At 51.6% G+C, this 14,344-nt stretch overlaps 2 protein-coding genes and 1 pseudogene across 9 annotated transcripts in view; 1 reads left to right on the plus strand and 2 right to left on the minus strand.

Annotated features, from left to right (window-relative positions):
* C15H9orf78 (chromosome 15 C9orf78 homolog) overlaps positions 1 to 14,344 on the plus strand; it is a 583,691-nt gene that overhangs the window by 258,883 nt on the left and 310,464 nt on the right. Inside the window, exon 1 of one of the 5 annotated variants that reach the window (XM_050760234.1) lies at positions 3,835 to 5,421. The exons of the other annotated variants lie outside the window; for them this stretch is intronic. Within the exon in view, the coding sequence (XP_050616191.1) occupies positions 5,391 to 5,421 (31 nt within the window). The 5' untranslated portion in view covers positions 3,835 to 5,390. Of the gene's footprint in view, positions 1 to 3,834; positions 5,422 to 14,344 lie in introns of those variants that run through there. 5 annotated transcript variants of the gene reach the window in all.
* On the minus strand, positions 3,831 to 6,975 carry LOC126937103 (uncharacterized; annotated as a pseudogene). Its single transcript, XR_007719639.1, has one exon. The product of XR_007719639.1 is annotated as an uncharacterized LOC126937103 (transcript).
* Positions 3,831 to 14,344, minus strand: part of GPR107 (G protein-coupled receptor 107) — an 84,400-nt gene continuing 73,886 nt past the window's right edge. For all 3 annotated transcript variants that reach the window (XM_050759926.1, XM_050759927.1, XM_050759928.1), the window contains one exon: positions 3,831 to 8,933. In XM_050759926.1, the coding sequence (XP_050615883.1) occupies positions 8,409 to 8,933 (525 nt within the window). In that variant the 3' untranslated portion in view covers positions 3,831 to 8,408. The remainder of the gene's footprint in view (positions 8,934 to 14,344) is intronic.

Raw genomic sequence — 14,344 nt, forward strand, 5'->3', positions numbered from 1 at the left:
ATCTGCGGCCCTGCCCCTACCAGCATGTGCTGAATGATGTTCAGCCTCAGGCGGCGGGGGCCAACTGGAACCAGGGCTCTGAGTGACGGAGACGCAGTTATGTCTAAGGACATACACTAGAATGGCTGATGCAGGGCGCAAGCTCGATTCCTGCGGACGTGTGTTAATGAGCAGCTTCCTCATTTCTGCAGAGGTCAGCGTTCCTTTGGCAAACTGGGAAGGAGCAGTTTAAGGTGCAGCTCCCAAGTGGGTCACACCGACCCCCCAACATCCAGTTCCCAACTGCTGAGCATGCTTCTCTTCGTGGGGGTGGGCAGGCCAGTGCCAAGGGGCTCAGGACGGATTCTCAGAAACGCCCCACCATGCGGGTGGCTTACAGGAAGGCAAAGCTGATGCCAGCCAGGAAGGAAGTCTGCGCTTTCTTTCCTCAGGGTGAGTACTTACCCAGCCTCCTTGTAACTTAGCCTGAGGGAGTCTACAGCTACCGATCTGCCCACCTGACAGATTCCTGGTGAAGGGCAGGCCACTCAAGGGCAGCTGTGATGAGGAGCCCGCGTAGGGGCAGGGAGGGTCTACCCAGGGTCCTGGGGCCCGGGAGCGGTAGGCTGTTCTCAGAAACACATGTTGGGGCCAATATCTGCTCCAGACTTAGCCTGCTCCAGACTGCCTGTTTTATCAGAACAACCAGAAAGCCCCCGGCCTCGCGATGATCAGGACCCAGTTATTTCTCTGACTTCAAAACAGTTTGCTTATCAGACTAGAGTTGTCGACTGTTATGTTTTTCCAGCAGTGGCAGCTGCCAATCAGAATGGACCAGCCGGAGATGACCAATGACATGACAAGACTCCTGCACAATGGGAAGAAATGAGATGCTGCAGCCGACAAGGGCGGCCAACCTGGGAGGCATCTGGCTCCCCTGACAATACCCGCCGACCACCAAGCTGGCTTCCAGACTTCCTGGGACAGAACTGTTCCTCCCAGGACGCTGGTGTCGGTTCAAGTCCAGTCAGTATTTCCCAAGCAACTGCGATGCCCAGGCCTGTTCCAGTGCTGCAGACAGTAAGTGCTTGTGGGTGCTTATATTCAGAGTAAGTCAATACACCAGCTTGGCACGACCTGCATCTTTGGGGCCAGCAGAGCAGGTTGGTCTCCTCGGCCTCACACTGGAGCTCCTGGCTAGCTGGTGTCTGTGCAGTCAGGGTCCTAGTGATGGGAAGCTCAGCAAACAGAGGAAGCAGAGGGGATGTTCTGAAATGACCTTGAAACGACCTATCGCCCTCTTGAGGTGGTCTTGCTGGATGAAGTCCAGCCCGCCACAGGCACTGAAGGGCTCTCATTTGCTAAGCCCTTGCTTTGTGCCAGGTGGCTCTTCCTCTGCTGACACTGATCAAAGGAGGGTGCAAGGCACAACTACTGAAGCCGGGGTCAGATTCGCGGGCGTGGGCTTTCCTAACGCCAAACCCACGGGCGCCGAGGCTTCTCAAGCCCCTCCTCAGTCAGCCCCTGAATTTCTAACTGGCAAAGCTCCACGTGAGCGGTAGGGGAAGAAGGAGCCAGAGAGACCTGAACAGCAAGGGGGCTCCACGTTGGATGGTTCAGGGGAGCAGCAGGACAGCTAGGCCCCTGCTAGCACCTGCCTGCCGTCTCTTACCTGGTCCCCACTGCAGTGCCCCCTGGCAGGACAGAGCCGCTGACTTCTGTCCCACAAGAGCTGTGTGCAAGGTGGGCCCTTGTCTGTGTCGCCAGCTGGAGACTGACCCAAGACTCGGGAACAAAACTGGGTTGGATCTGTTCTCAGTGTGGTCCCGATCTGCCATGTTGGCACCAGCCGGGAGTGTGTTAGCAATGCTGAGTCTCAGGTGCCCCAGGAACCCTATCAGGGATTCAGGTGCTCGCTAAGTTTGAGGACCACTAGATTAGATGATCAGCAAGGTCCTTCCCGAGTCTTTCTCAGCTGTCCCCTTCCCGAGTTGCCTTGGCGTCTCTCATCCTGGGTTCTGAATCCTGGGCTCTCCACTCTCAGGATACCCCATGCCTCCTGCTGGTGCTTGGCGGAAACAGCTGTGGATGGGGCATGGCCACTAACTGGGAAACCTTGGCCACGGACAGGGATTCTCTCTCCTCTTTAAGTTCTATCATCTGGTGAACTGAGGTTCATGCTCAAATTTTTTTTTTTTTTTTTTTTTTTTTTTTGAGATGGAGTCTCACTGTCGCCCGGGCTGGAGTGCAGTGGTAGGATCTTGGTTCACTGCAACCTCCACCTCCAGGGTTCAAGCAATTCTCCTGCCTCAGCCTCCCGAGTAGCTGGGACTACAGGCGCGCGCCACCACGCCTGGCTAATTTTTGTAGTTTTTAGTACAGACAGGGTTTTGCCATATTGCTCAGGCTGATCTTGAACTCTTGACCTCAGGTGATCGCCTGCCTCGGCCTCCCAAAGTGTTGGGATTCCAGGCGTGAGCCACTGCACCTGGCCCATGCTCACATTTTTATAAGCACAACGGCAGTAACCAACACAGTCACTTCTCTGAGGCCTTCCTGTGCCAGGCACTGGGCCAAGTCCTTGACTTAATCCTTATTATCCCAACAAGGTTGGAGTCAGCAGGCCTGGGTTCTTGTCTCAGCTCCGACACTTAATAGCTGGGGGAAAAAGGGGAAGGATGTGGGTGGGCAGCGGCAGAACCTTCTTTAGGCCCATTTTTGCAGTTTTGAAGGCAGGGCTTTGGAGGGATGAATCACAAATCAGTATGCTGCGTGAAAGCAGCCAGACACGAAAGAGGGCACCCAGCGCAGTTTCATTCACATGAAGTTCTAGACGAGGCAAATGAGACTATGGTGGGATCAGAGCCGGGGCTGTGGTAGTTTCAGAAAGGGGGCAGTCGGGACCGGGAAGGGGCAAAAGGGGCTGGATGGGGTGACGGGCATATTCCATCTTGATTGTGGTGGAGGCCACAGGACTATACATGCATCTGTCAAAACGCAACAAACTCTACATTTAAAAAGGATGGATTCTGGCCAGGTGCAGTGGCTCACGCCCGTAATCCCAGCACTTTGGGAGGCCAAGGCGGGCAGATCACCTAAGGTCAGGAGTTCGAGACCAGCCTCAACATGGAGAAACCCTGTCTCTACTAAAAATACAAAATGAACCAGACATGGTGGTGCATGCCTGTAATCCCAGCTACTCAGGAGGCTGAGGCAGGAGAATTGCTTGAACCTGGGAGGCGGAGGTTGCGGTGAGCTGAGATCACGCCATTGCACTCCAGCCTGGGCAACAAGAGCAAAACTCCGTCTAAAAAAAAAAAAAAAAAAAAGGATTCTACTGCAGGTAAAATAGGCCTCAATTTAAAACATTCTTAGTAAAATATGGGCTTTGGAACTGAATGACTTCTAAAAATGCTTTGAGTCTAAAATCCTGGATTTCTCTGCTTCCAACTGGGGTAACCCAGAGTTATTGCTAACTGATGCAGGAGGAGGTGCGCTTGCGCCTGTCACAGTGCGGGCTCTGCGCCAGGCCCGTCATCTCCCCTCAAATGGCAGCAGTGCCCTGACACTGGTTCACAAGGCATCACCTGCCTCCAGCATAAGCAGGACATCAGTAACCCACAACCGGTTTTCAGGCATCTGGGTCTTCACTGCGCTGCCACAGATCTGCTAAGATGCCTGGAACTTCTCTAGTAGGTGTCACTATTGTCAGTAGGAACTGGTGGGAGGCAGTTAACTAATTTAATGAACAAAATCAAAAAAAAAAAAAAAAAAAAAAAAAATTATGAGAAGAAGGTGGAGGAGAGAAAGCACCAGGAGCTGGCGACTCCCTGGATCTCATACACACACGGTTCTGCCAGATAATCTTTATTTTACACATTTTGCAACACGGCAAGAGAATTCACCCCGTACATCACCCTGATTGGATCCCCCACCCATTATACATTATATGTTTACATAAATACTCTTCAATGATTAGTGTTTAAAAAAAAAAAAATACTGAAAACTCCTTCTGCATCCCAATCTCTAACCAGGAAAGCAAATGCTATTTACAGACCTGCAAGCCCTCCCTCAAACGAAACTATTTCTGGATTAAATATGTCTGACTTCTTTTGAGGTCACATGACTAGGCAAATGCAATTTACGATCTGCAAAAGCTGTTTGAAGAGTCAAAGCCCCAGTGTGGACACAACTTCTGGACCCTGTTAACAGTTAATCTTATGTGCTCCAAAGGCTGACCTTCTGGAGGCTCACTGCCTCATCTGGCTGCCCCCTCCAAAATCCAAAACCCTGCCTCAAAATAAGCTGCCCTCTGGGTGAGTTCGCTGTTCTGTTTCATTCTGACCGTTCTGACTCTGCCCAGAACGCCGTCCCACCTGCAGACGCCCTGCTGCCAGAACCCCAACAGGTCCCTGAGGCAGCGAGGCCAAGCCATGCCCACTCACTCCCGCACCATCTCAGTGTGCTCCCTCACACGGGGCCTGAGATGTGCGGGGCCCATGGCCTGGCAGTGAGCCATCTAAAAGCATTATCTATTTTTCAAGCATAAACCACGCAGAGAGGCTCAGATGCATCGCTGGGCTACAGAAGTGGCCTCTGGGGAATGTGGAGTATGTTCAGCCTGCCGACCAATAACTACCTTCCAGGTGGTGACAAGTATTAGCGTCCACTCAGGTAGATGCCTTTTAAAGACGCCCTGCCAGAAACACCCTAGGGAAAACTGGAGTGAAGAGCGGGTCTTTCAGAACATTTGGTACGTTCTGGATGAATACCTTTTTGATATACCAAGAGGTATCAAGTCCAAGTCTAACTTCTGTAGCGGGGAAGTCATTAACTTGCTGAATCCTAAAGGGAAGAATCAAGCCGCAGGCCAGAGGCACCCTGGACTTAGCTTACGGTGAGTCTTGCAAGGCCAGGGGCGGGTCAGAGAAAAGCAGAGGGGTGAAGCGTGGAGTGTGGAAGCAGGGGTGCGGGAATGGGCTAGGATCTGTTTCCTTTGAAGTACAGCAGCTTGGCAGCATGAAGCATGAGTTGTTCCGCTGTTCTACTGGGTGTATGGAGCTGGGCCAACAACCTCAGCAGACTACCTAATGTTCTAAGAGCCTTCCTTGAAGAAAATGCTTCAGGACGGGGGAGGAGGCCAGAATGCATCTGCAACTCCAACAGGCATCGCTATGCTCTTCCTTGGTCTGTAAGGACTGGGTGCCTGGAGTAGACTGTTGTAAGTACCAAAACAAGACACCCATTTTAGTGTGGAGAGGAAGACCATCCTGTGTGACCCAAAGCAGTAATATATGGCACGAGTATGCACGCTCTTGAGAAAATTCTCCTTCGCTTAGAAAAATGCATCTTTCACACAGCTGCTGGGAGAAAATGCTGCAATGCACCAAAGCCTTTAGCCCGTGCCCAGAATGAGCCTACGTGGGATCAATAGGCACGGGGAGAAAGAGGGCAGAGAAGGGAAGAAGAGGGAGGAGGAGGGATGGAAGAGAAGGAGGAAGTGGAGGAGGGAGGAGGAGGGGGAGGAAGAGGGCAAGGGGGAGGGGGAAGGGCGAGGGCAGAGGAGGAGGGAAGAGGGAGGGAGGCTGTGGGACAAGAGACAGCAGAGATGGTGATGAGGTCAGCATGCAGGAGGAAATCTCACCCACACGAAGTGGACTTACGGGGCCGTGTGCTGCCTTGGTAGGCTGGACATGTCAGGGGCGGGGAAACCCTGGATATTTCACTCTAAAGTGGTTTCTTTAAAGAAAACTCAACTGACTCAGGCCATGAGCATCTTTTACACTGAAGCAAGCATCTCCTCACAAGTGCTTCCTACGATTCACCAGAGTCATATTCAACATCATCAAATGCAGTGCTCCTTACACTTTAAAGCACTGAGGGGCCAAGAAATGGGCTGCTAAGTCCTCAGCCACTGTTAGGAGCCAGGATTTAGAGATCAATGACTATTCCTATTGTCCAAGAAATAATTTTCTAGCAAAACATACACATTTTATTAAATTTCACAGCCAGCAGCACTTTCAGTCCACAACAGATTTCTCAAAGGAAACATGGATCTTTTGTATAGGCAGAAACAGTGAGGAGTACCAAGCGAAGCTGTAAATACCACCAACGGCTCTGCTATGTGCATCCGATATTTTCTGCCCGATCCCTGAAATACTGCAAGGGCTTAACCGTTCAAACACCACATGACAACGAACCTAGTGGAGTGTGAAACTCAGGCTGCAGGAGGGTGGCTTGTCAGCTGGTGAAGCCACTTGGCTTTGGATGCCATCGGTCATCTTTACGCAAGAGCAGAGATGAACGGTGGGTTATAGCTATGACGTGAAGGAGAAAGAGAAGACACGCTCACAGAACAGGATGGAGAGCTTCAATAATTTCTTAAAAGCTTGGAACCACCACCTGCTTTCTCAATCTTGGGCTGGGGTTTTGACTTTTCTTGATCTGACTTGAAGCCTTTTACCAGTTACAATACAGACATGGCCAGATGACCGCCTTGTTAGGAAGGCTGTGGCCATCTTTGTTTCTGAACAGTCTTATCTCATCTGTCCACGGCTGCTCTGGAAGGGTCAGGACCAGCACTGCAGACACTTGGCCATGCCGTGAGTGAGCCCAGACGTACGCGTGGAATCTGAACACTCAACACTGGCGTTCCCGTGCCAGTCTGACAGCTGCGGCTCCAGCGATTGTCCACACACATGCCTGCCTCTCTCTAGCTCCTTCCCTCCCTGGCTTCCTTGCTTGCAAAACCCAGCATGTGAAATGAGGACACCTCCACGGAGACCCTTCCGAGCAGGGAGGTTTCATCACACCTTTCGTTCTTGCCAAGGAGTCTGTCGCCTCATCCACAACATCTGCTTGCGGGAGAAACAGCAAATGTGTCCCTCTGAGGGAAGGACTAAGGAGGGCTTTGGTAGTCACAGATTGAGACACATTTCTGCAAAAACTGGTATTGTGTTTCTGCACAGGAAAACAAAGTGTTAAAAATATTCCCATCCTCCCCCCAACTCCCTTCTGTCACACAGTCCCAAGTGAATTTTACAAAGGTCCAGGAGTGAATTCTTAGGGCGCATTCACCCTTCTCCTGAAGATGGGAAGACACACGGATGCTCGCCTAAAATATCTGCCGAGAGGTGAGCAGCTGTGGCCTGGGAAGGCGCTTGCTCTTCCTCCACATGAGCCAGAAGGCAGGTCGCACTTTCAGAGCACCGTACAGAACCCAGATGGCGAATCAAAGTGCAGAAAAAGAACACCTGCTTCCTCGTTAGTCATTTAGGAAGATAAAATGGCACGGGACAGGGAAAACAACCATGTTCTGAATGGAGACTTTTTCGGGTTCCCAAACCTGGGCTAGTGAGTGTGATCCCACATCCTGTGGTTTCTGCCTGACCCTTCTAAGCCAGAGGTGAGAAAACAACCCCCAGAGACCACGACTATCACCCCCGGGAGGTCCCTGATCCCCTGCAGGGGTGGCTCTCTGACAAGCCCCAGGCAGGGGTGGGCTCCAGCTTTTGGAAGCAGCCCCACCTAGCTGGCCCCCAAGCATTAAGAAGCTTTCCTGATGGGGCCATGGTTTGGTCTCCTTTTAAGTCCTCAGTCACAATGGACCTTCTGAGCTTGTCCCACTATTCAGATGATTTTCTGAGTTGCAATACTGCTCACTTTAGGTGGCTACCTGTGTTCACTGCCAAGCTCTGCAAGTGTGGAAGCGAACTTAATCACTGAGTTTCTGTGAAAGATTTCGCCATCCTAAAATCCCTGAGAGTGAAACTGTTGAATCGTGCTCACTTTCTTCACATACATACTCTTGGACTATGGGGACCAAGTCTGTTGAATTCATCTATTTAGAAATCCTACTAGCCTACAGGAAAAGCTTTTTAATGGGGATGATTTGCTTGGACTTAAGTATTTGCTTAAAGACTACCTATTCTGCCCCCAGCTGCTCCTTAAAGAAAACTCCTTTCCATTTCCCCCTAAATTCTGATCACACACCACAAAGCCACGAACATGAAGGGAAGCCAAGACGGTGCTGCTCTGGGCTGTCAGGGAGTGGATGTCCAGGGAATGCCACAGGCTAATGCTTTTTGAACTTAAAAATACATTTCTTTCCATCCATCAGGCAACATCTCAATCAGAAAACCACCTCCCACCACCTGGGCTGTGCCACAGGGCATGACCCTGACAGTGACATCACAGCCTTCTTTTCCTGTTGGAAAGAAGACCACTGGGCCGCAGGAGCTGCTGTCCTGGTCACTCTAAGCATCCGGAATAAGGGTCTGGGGCAATGCTGAGGGCAGGAATCCTGGGGCAGATGCTACATCCTCAACTGGGTTTTGACTTTGCTTTCCAAAGTCACCTGTTTTCATTCATTTTTGTCTCCTGAACAGGCAACGGCACTCTCCCCGCCCCTCTTCGTTAGTCCGGGGTCCTCAGTAGACATTTCCTAAAGCCTCAGACAGATACCTCGCACCCTCCTTCCCTCTCCACCAGCCGTCCTTGCTACGCTGCCCCACACGTGGGGTCACAACTGCATACCCCTTAGAGCTCCCAAATGAAGAAGAAAAAAATAAACCTAAATAAAAAATGAATTCTTCCTTTCCTCTTCCTCTCCTCCTCTCTGTGCCCGCCCTCCCATTCCCGCCTGAAGGAGGATCCAGCTGCCTTGAACCAGCCACAGATCGTTTCCATAAAAGAGAGTACAAAGTCAGGTTTCCGCAGCACTGTGCTCCAGCCATGTGCCCTGGTGTCACTGTCGGAGGTGCCAATAGTTCACTGGAGGAGCTGCTCCTGCTCTCCAATAGGACTATGAATAAGTTAACAGTTTCCTTGGACAGTGCCATCCTCAGGGTCGGCTCTGTCACACGGCGCCTTCCCACTCGCCCTGGGGCTCCACGGAGCCGTTGGTCACCTTCTTGACTTTCTTCATACTTTCCATCACCCCAGATGTTGTCACACTGAACAAGGAAAGAAGAAACAATTAGGAACATCTCAGAGTCTCTTAGTAAAAGGCCATGTCTGCCACAGCACGGTGGTTAGGACTGATGATGGGCGTTGGTTTTCGAAACAGGCGAATCTAAGTTTGATTCCTGGCCCATTCCTTACTAGCTGTGTAACCTTGGCCAAGTCACTTGACCTCTCTGTGCTTAATTCTCACTTTCCAGAACTGTCATGAGGAAAAATGAGATTCTCCAGAGTGCCTAATCAATAAACACCAGCTATCATTATTACAATCGTCATGAATCTTTTTGTCACAGCTTGCGGAATTTTTGTAGTGCATAGATAGGTGACAGTGATGGTTATGAGACTGAAATCTGAATCGTACTGGACATTCAGAAAAGAAAGCTAATTAGCCAACCAGACATTTTTAATAACCAGTCATAATGGATCATTTCTGAGCCAGGGGACAGAACACAGGTTTAGAGGAACCTTCCAGGATCAAAGATTCTTTGGCCGCTACGGACAGAGAACTGGCTGCTTTCTGCAGGCGGGGGCTGGGCCATGTGGCTGTGCCTCAGCGCGTGGCCTCTGCCTCCACTCTGTGAGCTCCCGGGGCTCTGTCTATTGGTGCCTGGTTCTGAGGAGGCCCCATGGAGCCATTCGTTGAATTCGAGAATTAAAAATGGAAGATCGCTGGTCTCATGGGGCATGAGGAGCTGAGCAAGGCAGTCCTTTCCATTAGAAGGAATCGCATGCACAGGCCCCACCATCTCAAGAGGATAATCTCTTGCCTCACAGAAGGTGAGCTGGTCTATGAGGGAAGTGGGCGGCTCTGTGAGTAGCGGGAGAACTAGGCAGAGATACTGGGTGTCAAAAGCCACTTGGTCCAGCATCTTCCCTGCACACTAGGAAACAGTGAAGATTTATGCTGCCCCATTGTGGACCAAAAGAAATTTCCTCATCAGTAAAATAAATTCAATCAATCAACTCAACAGACTCTTTCCAAGGACCCATCCCATCCCTCTGCCAACTACCTCACCCCTTCCCCTACAAATGGTGACACAGTGGTGACACAGTGGCTGTGTATGTGACCCATCTAGAGTGCATGCAGCTGGACCTCATGGTAAATAAATGTTTGTATGGGGTAAGGGAAGAAAACTTCCCTCTTCTTTGTCTCTTCATTCTTTGCCATCATGGTGCTGCCATACCCAGGCTCAAAGAATCACTCCCAGCCCGGACCTTTCTCAAACAAGTCCTTTAGACTCACAGGTTATTTGTACTTATGGCAAAGTTGGGACAAGGTATATGGCCAGATCCCATAGATGCTATAAGTGAGTCTAAAAGCATCCCCTAAGACGAAAATGCCTCAGCTGAAGCCGCCCAGCGTCACTTCCTGCCAGCTGGCTTGTGTCTCAGGCCTGGCCTCGTTAGGAAGACACCTGCCCCAGGGGGGATCCATGTGCACAGGGCTGCTCCTGAAGGGACCTTCTTTAGACGGGGACACAGGAGGTAGGGCCTCTGCATGAGCCAGAGAAGCCCCTGTCCCGAGCCACACAGCAGCCCCCGTGCCTCTCCACAGCGACTGAGACTACAAAGAAATGCGACCCCATGTCTTCCAGAAACATTCCAGTAATCACACAGCTGTCCTATGGTTACTGCATCTTGTTAAAAAACGACAAGGAGTTCAATGCACGTTGACTCTAAGAGGCAAAGCGCATTCACTGTGACCTGGGTATGGGCCTGACAGCAGACTTGGGAAAAACATTTTCTCCGTCTCTTTCTCTAAGAAAATACTCCTTTCCACATGGTGGGCCAAGAGAGAAAACAACTTTTACTCTTCAAGACAGGCCTCATGCTAGGTCACAGAGGAAAAAGAAATGGACTTATTGCTCTCAGCGGGCCCACAGCCCAGGAGAAGAGATGGTCTTCCAGAGCAACACTGCAAAGCCACTTCCAGCAGAGACGGGAGTGCTGGGAACCGGGTTCGGTGATGGCTCCGGCTGAGAAGAATCCCCTCTGCTGGGGAACCGGGGAAGCCAGGAAGCCCGTCATGAGACGTGGAGGAGCTGGGTGGGAGGAAGTCAGAGGAGTTTCCAAGAAGAAGAAATAGGCAAAAAGCATGAAGGAAAAACCCAGGACATTTCCTGGGGCAGTCAGAGAGTGCTAAGTACTCACAGGGTATATATATATATTGATTTTAGTTTTTGAGATGAAGTCTCGCTCTGTCACCCAGGCTGGAGTGCAGTGGCACCATCTCGACTCACTGCAACCTCCGTCTCCTGGGTTCAAGTGATTCTTGTGCCTCAACCTCCCAAGTAGCTGGGATTACAGGTACATGCCACTATGCCCAGCTAATTTTTCTATTTTTGGTAGAGATGGGGTTTCACCATGTTGGCCAGGCTGCTCTCAAACTCCTGACCTCAGGTGATCCACCTGCCTCGGTCTCCCAAAGTGCTGGGATTACAGGCTTGAGCCACTGCACCCAGCCTACAGTATATATATTTAATACCTCCAGTCAGTCTGCGAAGGAGAGAGGCAGGGAGAGAGCCAGGGGCGGACACAGGACGGCAGGGCTGTCCAGGGCCAGTCTGCCTGGTCACCCAAGGATGGCCCTGATTCTTACTCCAGCGGTTCTCAGTTCTGCCTCCTGCTCAGGCTGCCCTAGGGAGTGAGAAAAGCACAAATCCTGAGCACAAGGAGGTGAGAATCAGTGTCTCCAGGGGTGTGGCCAGGAAACTGGCACTGCAAAAACACTCTACAGGTGATTCTAGAGCCTGGGAGAACAGACAGGAAGGGCCGGGCACACATGTATTCCCAGGGCAGCTCATGCCTGCATTCCCAGCACGTTGGGCAGTGGAGACAGGAGGATCGCTTAAGCCCAGGAATTTGAGACCAGCCTGGGCAACATGGCAAAACCCTATCTCTACAAAAAAATACAAAAACATTAGCTGGGCATGGTGGCGTTCATCTGTGGTCCCAGCTAAGGAGGCTGAGGTGAAAGGACTGCCTAAGCCCAGGGAGGTCTAGGCTGCAGTGAGCCGTGATAGTGCCACTGCACTCCAGCCTGGGTGACAGAGTGAGACTCTGTCTCCAGGGGAATAAAAGAATGGACAGGAAGGGGAGAGGATCGGGAGTGAAGAGGTCAGCCACCACAAAGCCCAGGCACAGAGAAAGAGGCAGGGTGGGGCTATGGGTGAGAGGCACAAAGTGAGGCCTACAGGACGCTCCGCACGGGCTGAGCAGGAGGGAGGTGTTTCAGCCATGGCTATGGGAGACTGGGCAGATGTCCGTGTCACCAAGGCCTGTAGGGAACGCTTGGGAGGGGCCAGCTTGGTGTGACGCAGTAAGAGTGCAGCTTCAAGTCCGAGGCGACGCGGAGCAGGAGGACGAGGACCTGGCATTCAGGAGGGGCCGGGGGCAGTGAGGGGGTAGCAGAGGCAACCCTGGGCTTGGGTGAGTCCTGGGAGAAGAGGGAAAATGGGAGCAAGGCCGTGTGGGAGTGCGGGAGGTTGTCACAGGCAGGGCGGGTGACAGGGAGCTTCAGTGTGTGGCCAGGACTGGGAGTGGCAGAAGTGAACTCAAGGAGAGGAAGAAACCTGATGGCAGATGCCCAGGGTGGGGTGGGCGCTACATCCTGTTCTCCCAGCAAACCTCCGGGAGGCTGAAGGGACACCTGGGGCCCCCACGGCGTGAGGAAACCTGGCTAGCCCCCCACAGACAGGGCGCCCGCAACGCTCCTGGCAGCTCAGGCTCTGCAGCAGTGAGAAGAGAGAGCTGGGTCCGGTGAACACCCAAAAGCCTCGCTGGCAGGAACACGCCGCGGTGGGGCTTCAGCAGCATCACAGGCACCTCGCTAGGTGTCCTAATTTTGGTGCCAACACTTAAGGGGCCGAACAGCTGAAGGGCCAACATCCGAGCAGCAATCTACACCGCAGATAAGCGTTCTTTCCTTGACATTTAAACAGTAACCCCCTTTCCTCACAAAGCCCCAAGTCTCTGTAGTTGCCACCAAAGTGCCGAATGAGACACAGGTTCCTTCTGCCACACAAGACTGAAATCGAATGTGGCTTGGGTCTAAGTGGTCCATGGATACATCCATTTCTTTCTTTTTTTTTCTTTTTTGAGATGGAGTTTCACTCTCATCGCCCAGGCTCTAGTGCAGTGGCGAGATCTCAGCTCACTGCAACTTCTGCCTTCTGATTTCAAGAGATTCTCCTGCCTCAGCCTCCCAAGTAGCTGGGATTACAGGCGCCTACCACCAAGCCCAGTTAATTTTTGTATTTTTAGTACAGATGGGGTTTCACCATGTTGGCCAGGGTGCACTCCTGACCTTGTGATCTGCCTGCCTCAGCCTCCTAAAGTGCTGGGATTACAGGCTGAGCCACCACACCCAGCTGATACATCCATTTCTATAAAAAGTGTTTTCTGGACTGGAAATGCGGGGAGACCTGGTGAAGAGACAATTCTATTAGTCTCCAGTTCCCATTTCCACGTTCGTTTTCTGCCCACATGAAAGAATGCAGGGAGTGGTAAAAGGTGAACAGCAGCCATGAATGAGGACAGCGTTCTGGAATGGGAACCCCAGGGAGAAAACCTCCTGGCCCAGAAACCCACACCAAACACTTCTTTCCACTCTCACTCCTCAAGATGACAGAAGTAGTTCAGATTATTAAGGAGACCCACAGCCTAGGAGGCAGCTACCAAGTCTGATAATTGAAACTGCACCCAATACTTTTTAACTTGCTGATTATTTACCGATAACTTCTTGTGCCAAAATTGGTAGGCCTAAAGAGAGACGGTCAAAGAAACAGACGGGGAAACAGAGAGAAAGTCAGTGTTACTTTGGACAGTGCCCTCATTCCCAGGCCCAGAGAGAGAAGCTGTGTCAGGCCTGGTGGGGTAATGGCTGCACAGAGAGCAGCCGCGTGGGCCGCACTGTCAGAGAGAAAACAAGCACCAAAACAAAATTTTCAAAAAACTGTTGCTATGAAACAAAAATACCTTCATAATGCATCCAGACTCCAAGATGTAATGGCTGAGGGAAAGGATGTGGGAAGCGGGAAGCCCCCATTACCACTGTAGAGTACAATGCAGTAAAGGAGACGATGCCGTGACCCAGCCACTCTCACCCAAAGACCCCGTGTTATGGGGCTGGACGAAGCTAAAGCCTCCCAGCAGGGGAATGATAAACACACCATGTTTTAGGTTATTTCCTGATGCTGCTGGTTACCAGCCTGACACATGTGTGCCTCTTCAACCAACAGACGCTTGCTCAGACCCTGCTACTTCTAGGAAAGGCACAGCTGATGGTCCTCCTGCACTCCACTCCACTGTTTAGAAGGAGGAGTTTCTTCCTCTGCATGGGAGATGCTGTTTGGAGCCCACTGGCAGGACCTGCCTTCCTTTACTGTTGCCGTGGAGCTGAGCA

The sequence above is a fragment of the Macaca thibetana genome, chromosome 15 (genome assembly GCF_024542745.1).
Source record: "Macaca thibetana thibetana isolate TM-01 chromosome 15, ASM2454274v1, whole genome shotgun sequence".
NCBI classification, from domain to species: Eukaryota; Metazoa; Chordata; class Mammalia; order Primates; family Cercopithecidae; genus Macaca; species Macaca thibetana.